We start from the raw sequence: 19,634 nt of genomic DNA, 5'->3' as shown, positions 1-19,634 counted from the left end.
AACCTAAGGAGTAAAGAAGAGAGGGATGTCAGAATTTTAAAAAAAAACAGAGTGGTAGGTGCATGAGGGACATTTAAATAAACTCTTAGATAGGCACATGGATGAAATTTAAAAAATGGAGGGCTATGTAGGTTGGAAGGCTGGATTGATTTTGGAGTAGGTTACAAGTTTGGCACAACATTGTGGGCTGACAGGCCTGTGCTGTGCTGTAATGTTCTGTGAAGCTTGTGCAGACTGGTCAGTCAAGTCCGATTTACATCCTTCTTTTGATCCCTGCTTCCAAATGCAACTTGGCTCAACACCATGATATACCCCGTACTCCACACTGCGGAGCTGGATGCTGGTTTCCTGCAACTCATCTCATTCAAAGTGGGATTTTGCTGCACAAAAACAAAGTTAGTTTTCTGTGCCTAGAAATTATAATCGCTCTACACCCTGAGTTCACTGAAACTCAGTGCGGGTGACACAAGCTGAGATCTTCCCATCCTCTGCCGTGCTAGTGTGTTGACCATCTTGGTGACTCACAGAATCCAACATACGCCCAGGCAATGCTTCTTGGCAGATGATTCTTGCCAAAAGCACGTGTTGTGAGTGTAGCATTAAAGGGCTCCCATCAGAGCAGCTCTCAACCCATAGAGCCCAGTGTTGAAAGCCCACCCATCAGGGAGGAGGTCCCCTTTTGACAAACTTTCAACCGGTCCTCAACTACTTCCCACCCGGATATTGCACTCCACATAACACACTCGGCTGTTCCTCAATACTGGCTGACTTTGCACCCCAACCTGGCAATCTCCATCTGGCTTATCAGCTCCTTCTCCCCACACCACTCCCCACTGAACTCCTTATAAACCATCTCCTAGCTTGCTGCCTGATTCCCTTCCTGACACCTGGGCCCCAGATTCATCTGCACACCCACATCCCACCAATTTTTGCCCCTCTTCCTGTGCTCTCCTCGTGCCCAACCTCCCCGGTAATGTGAGCCAGACCAATCAGATTCTGTTCATCCATTTGACCATGGTGTAGCAGTTTTCCTGTTCAGTAGGAATCAATCTGACAGATTATTGCTGAACGTCCTCTATAGGAAGGTTATCCCTCCTTGTACAGGGAGACCAGAAACCATGAGATGAAATTGGTTTACCCAAGTGGAGCAAAACACCCCTACATTTGAACTCAAATTGTTTTACATTAAAGGACACTGTTTGCCTTTCTGACTCATTGAGCCAATCATCAAGATTCAATGATTTCCATACAAGAGTACCCAGGCATCAAACTTCAATCGCTCACTGTTTATCAAAGAAAATCCTCACTATATTCAATCAACCTTATTTTTACTCTTTGCTACTTTCCCATAGCCTCCTACAACTCCCTGGTCTCTCTACATTCTCCTTAGAACTCAATTTTCCCTCCACTTTTGTATTGTATTTAAACTTGGTCCCCTATCCGAAAACTTTCACCCCTGTGGGCTCTCTAGTTTATTTTGATTTTCTAAGTGCCCAGTACAACTTGGTTTATAAAAGATTCTGGCACTTTCACTGCTACTGAGGTTAAGTTAGTGGTCTTTAATTCCTCTGTTTTCTCTCTCTCTCTCCTTTGTTAATAGTGGAGTTGCACTGGCTACCTCACGGTCTGTGGCAGCTGCTGTTAAATGTAGGAATTTCAGAAGAGGACAACCACACATCTTCCAGAATTCCATTGATGTAAACCAGATCATCATCAGGTCCTGGGAATTTATCACTTTTCATTCTCATCAATTTCTCCAGTTTTTAATGCTATTGTTTTTCTATTAGCTTCTCAACTACTCTAGACCATGTTCTCCATTATTTCTACAGGACTTTTTCCAAATTTCTCTATGAAAATAGGCACCAGTGTGTTTAATTTATCTACCTTTCTTATTTCATTTATTTTGTCTCAATCTGTAAGGGATTAAAAGCTACTTTCAATATTTTATCATCTTTTTCCTTTTTATCTCTCTTTGGAAATTCCTGCTTTTTTTGTATTACTTGCTTGATTACTGTCACAATCCCCTTTTACTCTTCTCATCAATGCCTTGGGGCCACGTTGCATTATTCTAAACTTTATCCAGTCCTTACATAATGGAGCCAAAGGAAGTGTTAATATTTTTCCTGCAACCTAATTTCATCTTTAACTTCTCTTGTTAGCTACAACTAAAGCAATTCATCGGTGAAGATTTTGTGCTAGAAAAGGGATACAGTTGGAAATTATGTACTAATTTATCAGTTGCTGATAATTTAGTTTAATCTTTTAATGCATCTTCTGTGACAAACTCCTGGCTCCTATTTTGTATTATAACTTACATTTTAGCCTCCAGTTTCAAGTTAAATTGAATTACTTCCATTTTTCATCGAACTTTTTATCATATTGTGATTGGTCTTCCCCAAACACCCCTGAACTAACAAATTTATTTATTATTTGAGATACGGTGTGGGTTAGGCCCTTCCTGCCCTTCAATCCCAGCAATCACCTGATTTAATCCTAGCCATTTAATCCATGGGAGAATTTACAATGACAAATTGACCTACCAACCAGTAAGGCTTTAGACTGCAGGCGGAAACCATAGCAACCAGAGGAAACCCATGCAGTTATGAGGAGAACAAACCTTACAGGTAGCGGAGGCAAATGGACCTGGTTTGCTAGTACTGTAAAGCATTGCGCCAACAACATCTTACTGGATAATATAAATCTAAAATTGTTTCCTTCTTGGTTTTTCCAACACATTGTCAAGTAAAACCTTCCTATATATTTTGTGAACATATCCTCTACTCTATTACTGTGGAATTTGGTTTGTTTTGACTATACCCGTTTGAAGATCAATAGACATCTCCCACTCAAAGTTTCCACCCACAGCGTGAACCAATTCTATTGTTGCGTTATTTCAGAACACATGATAAACTGTTCCTCCATTCCCCCAGCTCAGTTCTCACAACGTGTTTGACAGTTCAAACTTTATTCTGCCTGGCAAGTGGAATCTTAGAGTCACTGATCATTCCCACTGTCTCAATAGCTGGTTTGGTCCTCAATTACCCGGTGAAATTTTTGTAGGCTAGCAATCGATTCCATCAGTAAATCAACTGCTTGTCCTCAGTACTTTGGTAGGAATGAACCCATTAGCATATGCACATCTTCCTCAACATTTTACAGCATAAACCCCGAGGTACAACTTCTGCGAACTATGTACAATTCCATAAGATGTATGAACAGAATTAGGCCATTCAGCCAGTGAGTCTATTCCACCATTCCATCATGGCAGATTTATTATCCCTCTCAACTCCATTCTTCCTGTAACCTTTGACACACTTACTAATCGAGAACCTACCAACATCTGCTTTAAGCATACCAAGTGAGTTGTCCTCCATTGCCATCTGTGGCAGTGAATTCCACAGATATACCAGCTTCTGGGTGATGCCAACAGGCTCAATAAACTAATTAGAAAGTTTGGCTGAACAGAGGAATATTTTCAGTAATAGACTCCACTCCAGAGAGTGCTATATGAGGTCAGCCATTAGACTCTACACTGAGTCAACCTATAGACAGGGAAGTGATGACCCCCTCCTGTTAGACTGTTTGAGGTAACTTATTTTTTATTCTTTCTTACTTCACTTCTAATATTTGTATATCTGTGTACTTGCAATGCTACAGTGACCCTGTAATTTCCCTTGGGATCAGTAAAAGATCTATCCATCTCTGCCTAAAGAAAATTCTTCTTATCTCTGTTCTAAAGGGACAACCTTCAACTCTGTGGCTGTGCCATCTGGTCCTGTACGAGGAATAGTTGGGAATCCAACTGCAGTTTCCAACACTTCATGAATCTTTCAACTACGATGAAAAGGAAATGACAAAAGGGAGGATAGATATCACTTTCCAGTGAGGCACTCTAATATTCTGCAATGCCCTTCAGGAACTTATTCTTTTGAAATAAGCCAGTGTTTCAAAGTTTGCTCTGCAATTCATCAGATTTACAGCCAATTCTGCAGATGCGTGCTATTTTTTTAATGAGTGACTGGGCCTCTTTTAATAAACCACGTTTACTTGGTGTTCACTTGATTAAAAGAATGTTCCTAAATAATTATTAATTTGATCTACATTCGTGTTACATCTGGTAACATGAGGGGGAATCTCTTTACTCAGAGAGTGGTAGCTGTGTGGAACGAGCTTCCAGTAGAAGTGGTAGAGGCAGGTTCGGTATTGTCATTTGAAGTAAAATTGGATAGGTATATGGACAGGAAAGGACTGGAGGGTTATGGGCTGAGTGCGGGCCAGTGGGACTAGGTGAGAGTAAGCATTCGGCACGGACTAGAAGGGCCGAGATGGCCTGTTTCCGTGCTGTAATTGTTAAATGGTTATACAATCATTTGCAGTGATTTTACAGCATGCTTTCGCATCTGCAATCCTGGCATGCTGGAGGAAATGACTGCCTAACACAAACCTGCAGCTGGACTCGTTTTATTTCCAGGATGAAAATGGAGAGATGCTGATGTTATACAAAAAAAAGACGTTGCTCACTTTTTGTGTATACAGGTGGATGTTTCATCTAACAACGTCAGGCCATTTTAGTTTTCAAAGTGGAGTGCAGCTAGAGGGGCCAAAGGGATAAGGAGAGATAAAGGGAATAAAAAAAACAGGAAAGTCACAAACCAGACGATCAAGAGGAAGGGAATCAAAACAATAGGATTCTCAAAGACTGGAGCTTGCCTCCCACAACCCCGATTTGTCTCAAAGAATGTTTCAGCAAAGTTAAATATTAAAATGTGATTTCTGATTTGAATTTGAAGTGTTGCATACTATTTCTACAATGCTCCCAAGTGATCATGGCCTGTTATTCTTTGTCAGTATCGCTGGTTAGGGGATAAAGAGTGGCAGGGCAGGGCTTCCATGTTCTTCTTTGACAATGGCATAAGTCCACCCACCAGATCGTTGGTTTGACGGCTCAGTGTGGCACTCTGACCGAATCAACATAGTGATCCCACCAGTGATCAAAAGGCAGTCTCCCCTCTCCGTGACAGAGCGATCCCACCAGTGATCAAAAGGCAGTCTCCCCTCTCCGTAGCAGAGCGATCCCACCAGTGATCAAAAGGCAGTCTCCCCTCTCCAGTAACAGAGCGATCCCACCAGTGATCAAAAGGCAATCTCCCCTCTCCGTAGCAGAGCGATCCCACCAGTGATCAAAAGGCAGTCTCCCCTCTCCGTGACAGAGTGATACCACCAGTGATCAAAAGGCAGTCTCCCCTCTCCGTGACAGAGTGATCCCACCAGTGATCAAAAGTCAGTCTCCCCTCTCCGTAGCAGAGCGATCCCACCAGTGATCAAAAGGCAGTCTCCCCTCTCCGTGACAGAGTGATCCCACCAGTGATCAAAAGGCAGTCTCCCCTCTCCGTAGCAGAGCGATCCCACCAGTGATCAAAAGGCAGTCTCCCCTCTCCGTGACAGAGCGATCCCACCAGTGATCAAAAGGCAGTCTCCCCTCTCCATAGCAGAGCGATCCCACCAGTGATCAAAAGGTAGTCTCCCCTCTCCGTGACAGAGCGATCCCACCAGTGATCAAAAGGCAGTCTCCCCTCTCCGTGACAGAGCGATCCCACCAGTGATCAAAAGGCAGTCTCCCCTCTCCGTAGCAGAGCGATCCCACCAGTGATCAAAAGGCAGTCTCCCCTCTCCATAGCAGAGCGATCCCACCAGTGATCAAAAGGCAGTCTCCACTCTCCGTAGCAGAGCGATCCCACCAGTGATCAAAAGGCAGTCTCCCCTCTCCGTAGCAGAGCGATCCCACCAGTGATCAAAAGGCAGTCTCCCCTCTCCGTGACAGAGTGATACCACCAGTGATCAAAAGGCAGTCTCCCCTCTCCATAGCAGAGCGATCCCACCAGTGATCAAAAGGCAGTCTCCCCTCTCCGTAGCAGAGCGATCCCACCAGTGATCAAAAGGCAGTCTCCCCTCTCTGTGACAGAGCGATCCCACCAGTGATCAAAAGGCAGTCTCCCCTCTCAGTGACAGAGGGATACCACCAGTGATCAAAAGGCAGTCTCCCCTCTCCAGTAGCAGAGCGATCCCACCAGTGATCAAAAGGCAGTCTCCCCTCTCCGTGACAGAGCGATCCCACCAGTGATCAAAAGGCAGTCTCCCCTCTCAGTGACAGAGTGATACCACCAGTGATCAAAAGGCAGTCTCCCCTCTCCGTAGCAGAGCGATCCCACCAGTGATCAAAAGGCAGTCTCCCCTCTCCGTGACAGAGCGATCCCACCAGTGATCAAAAGGCAGTCTCCCCTCTCCGTGACAGAGCGATCCCACCAGTGATCAAAAGGCAGTCTCCCCTCTCAGTGACAGAGTGATACCACCAGTGATCAAAAGGCAGTCTCCCCTCTCCGTGACAGAGTGATACCACCAGTGATCAAAAGGCAGTCTCCCCTCTCCGTGACAGAGCGATCCCACCAGTGATCAAAAGGCAGACTCCCCTCTCCGTAGCAGAGCGATTCCACCAGTGATCAAAAGGCAGACTCCCCTCTCCGTAGCAGAGCGATCCCACCAACGATCAAAAGGCAGTCTCCCCTCTCCGTGACAGAGCGATCCCACCAGTGATCAAAAGGCAGTCTCCCCTCTCCGTGACAGTGCGATCCCATCAGTATTAGATGGTGGGTAGCTGGCGCTCACTTTCTGCATTTGCCTCAATATTGCAATCTCCCTTGTTGCTTTCATTGGTGAACAATGGAAACTTTAATTAGCAAAATGCAGTCAAACATTGGCTTGTGCCCTTAGCACGAGGTTCATACACTCCACCTCTGCCTCCTGGAATCCTCTCAGAGACTGCAGGAAACACCCAACGATCTCCAAACTGCAAATCACAGGTTCCAACAGCTCCAGAATCTCATTCAATTCAAATGTCATTGTGTTAATAACCAGCTAACCCAGCCCAGAAGTGTCATCACAGGTTACCGTGCTAACACAGCATGCATACAATGGTCTGTAGAACAACCACAGAACACCAGCAATGAAACAAATCCACCCATTCACATACAGTGTCCTCCAACCCAGGGCAGGCCATCTTCGGCCTACAGCGGACCCAGATTTGCAGATATTGTGATTTCAACCCCCCTCCCCACCTGACATTTGTCAGCTTGGGGCTCCAGCCAACTGGCCTCAACTAATGGTCTTTGATAGACCCTTGGGCCTCGATCCTTAGCATCAACTCCAGAACCCGATGATCACCAAACATTAGGCCTCAGCCTCTGGTCTCACTGATGACTGGGCCCTAACACTGGACCTCGAACTATAGACCCACAGATTTGCATACCCAACAGGTCACAGACCTCATTCCTCCCACCCAGACAGAACTCCAGCTTTGAAACCTGCCCACACCTTGCTGACCCAGGGTGGGGGTGATGGGACTTCATCTGAGTGTCTGGCCAAGAAACAGGGAGCGGAAGCTAAGACTTTGGCCTGACCTCTAATTCCCCCACATCCTCATCTCTAAACCCTAACATGAGCTTTAACTTCCTCCTCTGTCCCCAAAACCAACCCTAGTGAACTAGCTGCTAAACCAGACCCATGACTTCCACAGCGACCACAACCCAGTGTCAACTTACAGAAAGCCTGTCAGCTTGGAAGCACACTGGAACACTCCACTTGTTAAAGTCTGAAGATTATGTCATAAGGAAATTGGTGGAGTAGGCCATTTTCTCAAGCTTGCCCCCACCATTCAATGCAATCATGGGTGACCTTCCTCAAGCCTCAACTCCTTTTCCCAATAGGCATCAATTCCCGATCAAAAAATTTGTCTAATTCCTCCGTAAATTATTCTAGTAAACTAGCTCCTAGAGGTCCCAGTGACAAAGAGTTGCACAGATCACCCACCTACATAAGAAATAGGAGCCAGAGTAGGCTGTTCCTCCATTGAACCATCAAGCCTGTTCCTCCATTCAATAAGATCATGGCTGACCTAGCTGTGGACTCAACTCCACCTACCTGCCTTTGGCCCGTGATCCATAATTCCCCTGCTATGCAAAGATCAATCTAACGGTGTGTTAAATATAACTAGAGAGGTGAACTCCACTGCTTCCCTCAGCAGAGAATTCTACAAATTTACTACTCTCCTTGAAAAACAGTTTTGATTCATTTTCATCCTAAATCTATTCCAAAAATCCTGAGGGTATGCCCTTCATTCTCATCCCGTCTACCAGTGGAAACTATGTCGCTGAGTCTATTTATTGATTTTATATGTTTCTATAAGATTCCCTCTCACTCATCTGAATTCCATTAGGTATAGTCCAAGCGATCTGTTTTAAATGACCACCCCCTTCTTCTTGTATGTCCTCAACTAAAAGATTCCAATATCTATCCTACCATGTCCCTTGGGTTGTGTTTAAATAAGACCATCCTTCCTCTTTTAAAACAAAGACAATACTGTAGATCAACTTCTTTATGGTAGGACAACCCTCTCATCCTGGTGAATCACTTCCACCACAATCTCTTGATTCTTTCCAAATATCTGATTGAAACTGGTTAACATTTCAGTGCTGTCTTGGATTATCTGTCTGCTAAGTATAAGAAAGAAAAAACTAGAAGAAGACAGTGAGGAAGACAATGGCCTGAGAAAACAAAAACACCAAGAAAGAGATAGACACTCCAATAATGAAAAGGATAAACTGTATGTGAGAGAGCAAGAGAGTCAGAGAATCAGAATCTTTATTATCACTGACATATGTCACAGTTTTTTTGTTTTGCAGATGCAGTGCAAAATGAAAAATTATTTAAAGTCACAAAAGAAAATATTAAATAAATAATTGGTGCAAATGAGAACGAAATAGTGAGGTAGTGTTCATGGACTGTTCAGAAATCTGATGGCCGAGGGAAGGAAGCTGTCCCTAAAACTTTGAGTGTGGGTCTTCGGGCTCCTGTACCTCTTCCCTGATGTGAAGAGGACACGTCTACTGTAGATCTGTTGAGCTGGCAGGCAAATTGCAGAGGCCAATATTTCTAATGAATTTTACTTTGTAAGGGTCATTTAAACCATTTGGGTGGAATAACATATTTGAAAGATTGTGATTATGTTGTAGCCTTACTGAAATGATGAACAAGGTTAATCATACAGATTGTAAAGCTTCTCCAAAAATACCTAAAGCGTTTTCCTTATGTCCTAGTTCTCAGTTAAATGCAATGTAGACAATACAAATCCTTAAGATCAAACGTCATGCTATTGACGTGGAAGCCACTGAGTGATCTTAATGCCATTGAGGCCACCCCTCTGCCAGCAATGTTCCCTTTGTTTTGCCTCTGGGGTCTTTGGTGTCGATGAAAATTCCTGGTCTTGCCCACACCACCGGTTATGTGGTGAGGGGCAAGTGGGAACCAGTGGAATGAGACCCACCAATTACACTGGACAAAATCCCTGTTGAACACTAGCTTAGGTGGACAGTGGATATACTTGGCATAATAAGATGTTTAATTTGTGTATATGTGCTAGTTATGAAGTACCTCACAGCTCATTTCATGGTTAATTTGAGCAAATTAGTTTAAGAAGAACTAATGAGCCACATCTTCTGGAAGGGAGCAAGCGCATCTCTGTAATGGGATTATCATTATAATGTCAAATGTTGCTCTTTGTAATCTGTCTATTGTGACAATCACTTCTCATTAGGGAGGAGGTACTGGAGCCTGAAGATGCACACTCAACTTTTCCAGTACCAGCTTCTACCCGTCCTCAGTCAGATTTCTGAATGGTCCATGAACCCATGAAGATGACCTCAGAGCCTGGAGGGTGGCCAAAGTTTGTCAAGTGATCAGTATCTGGACCAGAAAGTTGTCACAGTCAAATTCTGCACAACTCCCGATATGCTTGTTGTGTCTTGGGCAACCATAGCAGCATTATTCCATTCAATTCTAAGCAGGAAGGGTTGAATGTTTGGTCGAGGTTAGATGATCACTTTCATTCCATGTTCCATCTGGGTACAAACTGCTGTACTGAGTGTCCTTACAAGGGTGTGAACAAAGGATCTCGAAGGCCAAGCAGTGGGTTGGAAAGTTCATCAAACCCCTGTGCAAGGGAGTCTCATCCCTATCCTAAGGTAACAAGGTCAAATCACATTGTGGAATGACAAACAGGATTTGATAATGATCAGATATTGCTGTTCTTCAGGGTATAATGGCTAGGACATAAAATATATCCATGGAATTTAAAAGTAAGTACTAAACACGTGCAACATCCTGGGAAAGGTTTCACTGCTAACGTAATGGTCGTTTTGTAGGAGCAGTGTTTGGGTTATGTTTAGAGATAACAGGTGCTTAGGAATGTGAGCCACCCAATCAGGAGAGTGGTTGTTGCGTTGTGTGCCTGACACTGGCGTGAGCTGGGGTTCTTTATTCAGTGGGCGCTGGAGAGAATCCCTCTGGGATTCGACCCAGTGGGGACTGTGATTCGATGGAGCAAGGTCTAGGGATCCACGGAGAATCGGAGAAAATGACTTTTTGAAGAGTTGAGCTCCAACTTGTACACATTTGACTGTTCAATTATAATTGGCTCCTTTTTTCCTTCTTTTCTTTACTAGCCGTTAAGATTCACAAATATAATTCCTTTAATCATATGCAGTGTACTGTCTGTAATTTCTTGGCGCTGAGTTGTAACAGCGCAACAAATTACACAGCTTCCACTCAAACCGAGGTTCGAGGTGGGAGAGCCACCTCAATCTCACGGGTTTGGAGGGACCGGAGTGTGTATCCCCTAGACCTACGCAGCCAAGGAAACCAGGTGGGTTTCACAAGTCAAGTCAGATAGGGTGACTGCTTCACCAAGCATCTTCGCTCCATCTGCCATGCTTCACCTGCCGAATGCGGTGCTCCCAGTGTGGCTTCCTGTACATTGGCGAGACCTGATGAAGATCAGATGACCACTGAGCCACGCACCTTCTACAAAAAGTAGGCCACCCGTTTCAATTCTACTTCCCATTCCGACATACCAGTCCATGGCCTTCTCTAATGCCATGAAGAGACCACATTCAGGTTGGGGGAACAACACCTTATATTCCGTCCGCATGGCCTCAGCCTGATGGCATGAACATTGATTTCTCGAACTTACAGTAATTGCCCCCCACCTCCCTTCAGCATTCCCCATTCCTTGTTTCTGTCTCTCACCTTATCTGCCCATCATCTCCCTCTGCTGCTCCTCCCCATTTCCTTTCTTCCATGGTCCTCTCCTATCAGATTCTCCAGCCCTTATCTCTCCAATCCACCAATCAACCTCCCGGGCCCTTACTTCAGCCCCTCCCCTTCTCCCGGTTTCACCTATCACCTACTACTTTGTAATCCTTCCTCTCCTTCCCCCAGGTTCTTACTGATTCCCCCCTTCCTTTCCAGTCCTGATGAAGGGTCACAGCCTGAAACATCAACTGTTTATCTTTTCAATGTTACTAAGCTGAATAGGACCTTGGTATGTCTCTGCAGAATGAAGGTACAGTAACTTCAATAATGTGTATGCCCCTCCTCACAGCATCAGAGAACACAAAGGCCAATAGATGAATAAAATGTACAAGTGTATTTCAGCAAAATATAGAGAGACAAATACTTGGGGAATGCAATGGATTGGGATTCAATAGACTGAATGACCTCTTGTTTCATGAGAAATAGGAGATGGCAAGGAATACTGGTAACAACATTTAGGAAATCCTGATTTTATAAACACACAAAAGAAAGCAAAAAAAAAGCACCAAAGGGACTGGATGCCAAGATGTAGGTAACAGCCTGGTGAATAGGAAGAGGCTAGAAATCATTTGTTTATAAAAGTATGGGACTCAAGAGAACCAGGATGTTTTAGTGGACAGAATAGAGGGGAGGGAAAGCTAAGTGATTTGCAGGTTTGCATAAGATACGAACACATGGAAAAGAAATTCAAGATCTTGCATTGATACAGCACCTACCACAATCTCGGAACACTCACTTTTGTTTGGCAGACAATCAAATAATTTAAGTTGGTTTGCTGTTAAAATAGTAACTGAATACAGCAGTCATGTTGCACACAAGACCCCTCACACAATCCAGGAGATGAATGACCCACAACTCCGGTTTTATCCAGTTGGGGTAATTATGACTTTGGGCAATAATGTAAATGACATTGCAGGATAAATCCCCTTCCCATTTCATTAAGACCAAGTGAAAGAGGAGAATATATATCAGCAATTCCAGAGTAGCTAATTGAAATAGAAACCAAGGGTCATATGTAATGGTGTCTGATCCAATACTGTCCATTTCTCATTAATTAAAATTAAAATCCATAATCCACTACATTTTGAAGTTTACCCTGGAAATAGAAGCCTTGGTACTACAGGTTTGTCTTTAAAAACATTAAAATACTGTAATCTATTTAAACAAAAAAAAGCAAATCTTTACAAAGATTTTCTGCAATAGAACCTTGAGATAGACCCAGACAGAACTTAGTGATGCTGACTGCCTGTAGAAAAGTAACCAGTAAAGTGTGGCTGCCAATTCCTACTGCAGTGTCTCTATACATCTTGACAATTGATTGCCCAGCAATCGATAACTTGTAACATTAAAACTCAGGCAGAGTGAAGAATAGGTCTGTTCATTAAGTGTACGATCGAATAATTACGTTCATGAGGAAGCCTCATGATAACTGGTGTAACGGATTTGACTCAAAATTCAGCACAGGACTGTAGGCTGAATCAGACTTGAGCAGAATACACTGATCATCATGTTTCGACATGCATCTGATAATAAATTAAGATCTCGGGATCAGTGGCTTCCCCATTTCCTGTGTGACTTTTAATCTCTAGATTTCCAAAAACTTGCATTGAAAAGTAACGGACACAGCCCAGTCCACCACGGGTAAAGCCCTCCCCAACACTGAGCCCATCTACACAGAGTGCTGTCTCAGGAAAGCAGAATCCATCAACAAGGACTAGCAGCATCCAGACCAGGCAATCTTCTCGCTGCTGCCTACTGGATCCAAATCACCAGGTTCACGAACTGTCAGGTTCTTGAACCAAAAGGGATAACTTCACTCGAACTGTTCCCACAACATAAGGACTCTGTATCTCATGCTCTCGATATTTATTGCTTATTTATTTTAATTATTATTTATTTTATTTCTTTTTGTACTTGCATAGTTTGTTGTCTTTTACACACTGATTGTTTGTCCTGTTGGGGGGGGGGGGCGGTCTTTCATTGGCTCCATTCTGTTTCTTGTATTTACTGTGAATGCCCACAAAAAATGAATCTCAGGGTTGTATAAAGTGACATATGTACTTTGATAATAAATTTACTTTGAACCTATTAACAACATCGGTCAAAAAAATAACAGATGCAATTATACACATGGTGAATTAGTCATTGTACACTGTCCAGTGATTAGGCGAGGGTTGCACAAAGGGGTTAGATGGATGGACAGATAGATAAATCAATGGGAGGACTCAGCTTGCATCTCTGGATTTCCTAATTCCTCAGTCATTCCATCAAAATCCTTTAATGCCCATTCTCCCCCTCCCTCAGCATTTAGCCCTTGCCCTTTACTCCCCCCCACATATAATTTCATGAGCCAGAGTTATTTGACATAAACTAGAAGCATTGTTTGCATACATGCAGAAAGTCAATGTAAATTTATTATCAAAGTACGTGTATGTCACCATATACTACCTGGAGATTGAGTTACACTCAGACCAAACCACAAGGTAACAATTTGTCCTGTCACAGGAGCCATGGGCTTTCATAGGACCCAGAATATAGGAATGTCCACATCAAGAGGAATTTGAAATCACGTTTATATTTCATGCAACATTACAGAAGACAGAATTCCATCCAGTGAGGCATCAAAAAGAAAATTACCTCTGTTCTATGAACTAGCATCCATTTCCCATCTTCTTCTTGTTTGTAGAATTCTAAATAAGGGTCAGATTTCCCAAAGAGATCCTAGAAAAATCAATTATTTAATTTAAAAACAAGCCCTGGTCAAATGCCAGCTTTATATGATTAAAAAATATATTGGTTCATTATTCTTGTGAACAGAAACAAAAGTCAGCGATGGGGTTGGAAAAATATTGTTACATTGCATTGGATAGAAGGGTGTACCCGGCCTTACAGAACAACCCCAAATAAAAAAACCTCAATGACTCACAAGACTATTGGCATCCACTACTATTGACAGAGCTGGCTGGCTGATGTTACACGTTTGGGAATTTGTGCTCCTGATAAGGCAGAAAATTAATTGATATGGCTGCTGATGTAACCTGCAGACTGCTGCAACATCGCCAATGCCCCCCCCCCTTTTGGAGAATCGCAAATCGCTACTATTCCGATGCTGTTATCAAGGGAGATGAGAGAGACACAGGACAGCTGCCCAGACAGTTGTTATTGATAAACAGCTCATGTCAGTTAATGGGAGAGAGACAACTCAGAGATACACAAAGTGGAATGTCTCCTCCTAACAAAAGCGGAACGGAACCACTGATTACTGCTATTGTCTCTTGGATAAGGATTGTTTATTGAGTACTGTACTATTCATTGAAACCCCTCAGGGGGCAACCAGAGTGGGCTGGTTTGATGGGTTGCATCATCCCAACCTGATTGACACCTGAGACCTCGTGAGTGGGGATAAAAGTAAGGTCTGGAGAACACCCCTCAGACGCACCAGGAGAAACGCTACGAGACCCGTGGGGGCTTGTGTGTGTGTCCACCCTTGCCTGGGTGACGAGTCCACCACGGAAGAACGGTCTAGCTAAAGGACGGAGGGGTCATATGTGAATGGCCACAACAACAACGCATCAACGGATCAAGATCGTAAAGGAAGGTTGGCAAGATAATAGCTATTGCTGTTCGCATGTTCTCTCTCTCCCCCCAACAATTGCAACACAGCGACCAACAACTACCACAGCCTGCATGAACTGGACTGAACTTTATATTTCCATCTGACAATTCATTAACCCCTAGACAACGATAGAGCTTGTTTCTTATTGATTATTATTATACCCGCACTTTTAGGTTTAGTATTGATGACGTATATTATCTGTATACTTGCATTGATATTATTTTTGTGTATTTTTACTAATAAATACTGTTGGAAATAGTATCATCAGACTTCAACAGATACTCCTATCTTTGCTGGTAAGTGACCCAGTCACGGGGTTCGTAACAACTATTACTCTCAGCATCATCTCCACTGCTACCACTGATCTTCAGAGCAAGCGGGGAAAAGTCCTCAACAAAAAGCTTTATCTATTGGAGTGAAGGGATGGTAGCATTTCCTAACATGCCCTGTAGACATCCCATCCATGTAGTTAAGACAGTGCATACAGAGAAGGAAGTCAGTGGAGACAGCTGTCCGTGGAGAGGAGTCAATGGGTCCATTCAGCAATGGAGAGACATGAAAGGGCACTTCTAATGAGAAGACAATAAGACAGGAGCAGAATTAGGCCATTCAGTCCCTTGAATCTGCTCTGCCATTCCATCATGGCTGAATGATCATGAATAGACACTTCTAGTAACAGAGGTTATTGTGCACATCTAACGATGGACACGGCTGACTATGAAGAAACTTCCACCAGCCCAGTCACATGAAGTCCATAGGCACAGTTTACAATGGAGTGAAGATAATAGTAATTTTCAACAATAGAGGAAAGTCTGTGAACAGAGAAGTTAATTTGCTGATGGATTAATGGAATGTTATCACTCTGCACATCCGATAACACAGGGAAATTCACAAGTTTGTAAAGAAGGTACAAGGAGGAAGTTGGGCAAGCAATAATGTCAGGAAGTGGCCAACAGCTGGACGACATCTCAAAGGGTCTTCTGGCCAATTCTGATTATTTTGAGAATAAGTTCCTGCTTAAATTGTCCACAAAAAATGGTTTGTTTTATTCATGAATACAGACACCACAATTTCCAATTGGCTTTAAAGTTTCTTCAAAGATGGTACCTTGGTGCTCTCACCAGTTGGTGAACTGCACTGATTACAGTAATCTTAAAGCCTATAATTAGACAGTTCAAACTGTTCAGACTAAAAAAGGTCTTCAGAAGCACAAATGAAGCAAGAATAGAAGTTAGAACGAACGTGAAAAATGTTTCCAGCTACTTTATTTCACCTCAGCACAAATGTACAAAATTACTGTGGTGTAACTATTTTAAGTATCAATTGTAAATATATTGAATAGTAAAATGGAGTTTATACTGATCCAAGTAATTGGGGGATACAGCAATGGTTCTGCATGCTAATGACATAATTAATATTATTTTACAAGTGCGATATTCTTCTTAGGGATGTTAGATTTTGCATTAATCACCCATCCACAGCTAGCATACAGCACATTCCCTGCAATTCAGAATGCGCTTACTCTCAGGTACCAACACTAAATCCTAGCCTTACCTCCAATGCAGCCGAAGCACAAAATAGTGCAGGGATACAATTGAAGTCACTGATCATAGTTTACATGGAAAGTCTATTGGAGATCCTTCTTCTGTGTAGGGGATCTATCATTACAGAACTTCTATGCTTAGGGTGGATATGTCCCTCCATCAATATCACTCATAAGCGGTTTTCACAGCATTACAGCAAGATAATTAAGGATATTTATTTGCTCCAGAGACTGACTACTTTAAAATAAATCATTAGTGTTCCCAGCCAGCCCTAAACGGGCAGAGTTGCTCTTGAAGCCCTTGACTGAGCACTTCAGAGGAGCGACTTGGTCACTTCTCGCTAGGTTTTCTTTTGAGAATTACCCGAAGATTCTGTTGCTTTTGAGATGAGATACAAACCTTTAAAGCATCATGCCAAAAAGCTCTGAAGGAAGTCTATAGAAGTCAAAACCCCAAAAAGTTCACTACAGTTTTTTAAGAGTTTGATTTCACAGGAATATTTTGAGACAATGGTCAGAAACACAAATGGTCATTTAGCACTTCACAAGCCTTTTCCCTAAGTACTGTACCTTTTTGTCCAGATTTTTGCCAGCCATGCTAAGGGTGATTACTCTATTATCTGAGATTTCTTGGGCACTAATCTGTAATGACAGAAGCAGAATTAGTATTTCCAAATGTTTCTCAGGCTGATGCCAATTAGTGCAGCAGCTGGGTGGCAATGGAGAAGTTAGATTTCGCACCAGTGTAAAGCCCACGGTGGGGGAGAAGCTCGATTAAAGTTCAGGTTTTCACACCTCTATATTTTTTACTTGGACATAGATCAACCACTTACACTGGGACTAATGTTGCTTGCCTACTTGATAAAATACATATTCCCCTCCCAGATATGGTGGGTTGAAAGTCTTGAACCTGTGCTGTAGTGTTCTACAGACATCAAATTCCTGTTAGGTGCTAAAATGCAAGAGGAAATCACATTTGATGGCATTGAAAGCTTAACATTTACATTCCAGAAGGTACCAAGGGAAGCTTTTAGTCTATCCTCCTTGCCTTATACAAAAATGCCACTGAGTTTTTGTTTAGGTTCAATAGCTTTGCCTCAGTGACTCTGAGGAACACATCACTGCATGCACCAATGTACTTCTACTAACAACATGTACCGGGGCAGGTGACCTTATATAAAGCATGCATACCTTAGTCATTATGCACATCCACTTATTAGTGTGCTCCCAACTACATTTCTTCATTCTCTCAATTCATGCTAGAATACAAAGCTCATTGGATTCCAAGTAGAATTGGAGAGGCTACCTGAAACTCTTTGCCATTTAATTTGCTTTAAACATGGATTGTGTCAACTTCACCATACCATTATTGTTCCTTTCCCAGCAGGTTTCCCATTGGTTAGGAGAAGTGGTCGTGTCATCTTCTTGCTTGATACAATCTGTGCCATTAATCAAAAGAGTTTACTTTTAACAGCCAAGTTTAAGTGATCAAAGTTCATTCTGAAACTACTCCTAATTTCATACATACCACTCCGAGAGTACATGAAAATTCTCCGAGAAAGTCATGCTCATAAAGCTGTTTACTGGATTTATCTTGGTCAAATAAGGCAAACTTCAGTTTCTGCACTTCTTCAAAATGATAGTCCACTACAAACTTCTTGGCAAATACTGGGTTTAGATTGTTTACAGCAGTTTCTGTTCTCCCAATCTGTCAGGGAAAAACATGTTCAACAGGAGTGGTTTAATAACAGAAAATAAAAAAAATAATTAAATCACATAATGGACACTAATTTTCCATCACATTCCAGAATACAAGAGGAAACCATGTCTGGTGGCAGTGAAAACTTAGCATTTGTGCTGCTATTAATACATTTTACTTCATAGCCATAATTTACCTCTAACTTATTTTTATGTAATTTGTTATAATTGTTAAATGTTGGTTTTGTTGCATGTTTCACCACAGCAAATTCCTAATATACACAGATGTATATGGCAAATATAGTTGCTCTTTGATCCAAGAAGTAGTTTTTTGAATCCTCCTCACCTTTTTACGAAGGTATCACAAGTTCACACCTTGGGTCTGAGTTCAATAGTTTTGTCTATATGACCCTGAAGAACACCAGGGTACATGTCACTCCATAGGTAGGGGTGCTTCCGGTCTAAATGTCCTTTATCAAGGTAGGTAGCTTTATACCAAAATATTGATTACCACTCAGACTCTACCTGTTGTCATCTTATTGTATTTTTATAGGTGTGGCTCAGCTGGGAAGTATAAATGGTTAAAGCTAGTGCGTGATGGGATACTTGACCACTCCGAGATTGCTGATGCAGGTCGAGAGTAACCTTGAATGATAAGTGCAGCACCAGGAATTCAAATAAGCAGGATACTGAGTCTCTGAAACCAAGAGGGAGGACGTGTCTGAGCTGAATCAGGAGCCCTGATAGCAGGGAAGCAAGAAAACTGTTCGACTCATGCTCAGAGATACCTGACGTCTTGTAAAAGATTGATCATGCACTGACTGTGGGACGCCAGACAAAGTCATGTGAAGTTGTTTGTCTTGTATAAATATGAGCTCCATATAATCCAAAGATCAGAGCTCTGGTGGTGGTGCAGACTCTCCATGATAGCGTGTTAATAAATACTTAAAATGAAACTCGAAGTCACCCTAGTATTCTTAGTTAGTATTTCCACGACACTCACAAGGCCCTAGATTTCCTTCGTATGCATTTAAAGCAACACTGCATTGTTTGCGTGATGGGCACGCTGCTACACTGAGCGTGGTTCTGCCTCATGAAGCTGAAACCGTTCCCAGTAAAGCTAGCAAGTCTTACAAGCCTTCAGCCAACCTGGTCCATGCTAGCTCTTTACACCGATCCTACACAAACCTCATCTTATTCTCCCCTCCTTCCCGTCCTCTCCCCCAATTCCACCGCTCACCTACGTACCAGGGAGGCAACTTGCTGTGGCAATTAACCTACCAACCCACACAGCTTGAGGACATGGGAGAAATCCAGCGCAGCAAAGGAAACCCAAGCAGCCCATGACCCTCCAAGACCCATGTATTGATCCAAATGCCTCTTAGATGTTGTAATTGCACCCACCTCAACCACTTCCTCTGGCAGCTCCTCACAGGTACTCACCACCCACTGTGCTGAGATTATCCCTTAGAAATCTCAACATGAACTAATACACTAAACCTACATCTTATTCCCCACACATCAGACGATAAGACACAAGAGCAGAACTAGGCCATTTGGCCCATCTAACCATGG

At 42.8% G+C, this 19,634-nt stretch overlaps 1 protein-coding gene across 3 annotated transcripts in view; it reads right to left on the bottom strand.

Moving 5' to 3' along the window:
* The window catches only part of cpne2 (copine II), a 251,142-nt gene that overhangs the window by 188,133 nt on the left and 43,375 nt on the right, over positions 1 to 19,634 (bottom strand). For 2 of the 3 annotated variants that reach the window (XM_059992684.1, XM_059992683.1), the window contains 4 exons: positions 17,890 to 18,069; positions 17,726 to 17,800; positions 16,932 to 17,003; positions 13,840 to 13,923 (listed from right to left, as the gene is read on the bottom strand). In XM_059992684.1, the coding sequence (XP_059848667.1) occupies positions 13,840 to 13,923; positions 16,932 to 17,003; positions 17,726 to 17,800; positions 17,890 to 18,069 (411 nt within the window). The remainder of the gene's footprint in view (positions 1 to 13,839; positions 13,924 to 16,931; positions 17,004 to 17,725; positions 17,801 to 17,889; positions 18,070 to 19,634) is intronic. The other variant, XM_059992685.1, reaches the window with a different exon arrangement.

This window comes from Hypanus sabinus, chromosome 17, assembly GCF_030144855.1.
Source record: "Hypanus sabinus isolate sHypSab1 chromosome 17, sHypSab1.hap1, whole genome shotgun sequence".
Lineage (NCBI taxonomy): Eukaryota > Metazoa > Chordata > Chondrichthyes > Myliobatiformes > Dasyatidae > Hypanus > Hypanus sabinus.
The sequence above is the reverse complement of the archived record's forward strand: the minus strand, read 5'-3'. Positions and strand labels throughout refer to the sequence as shown.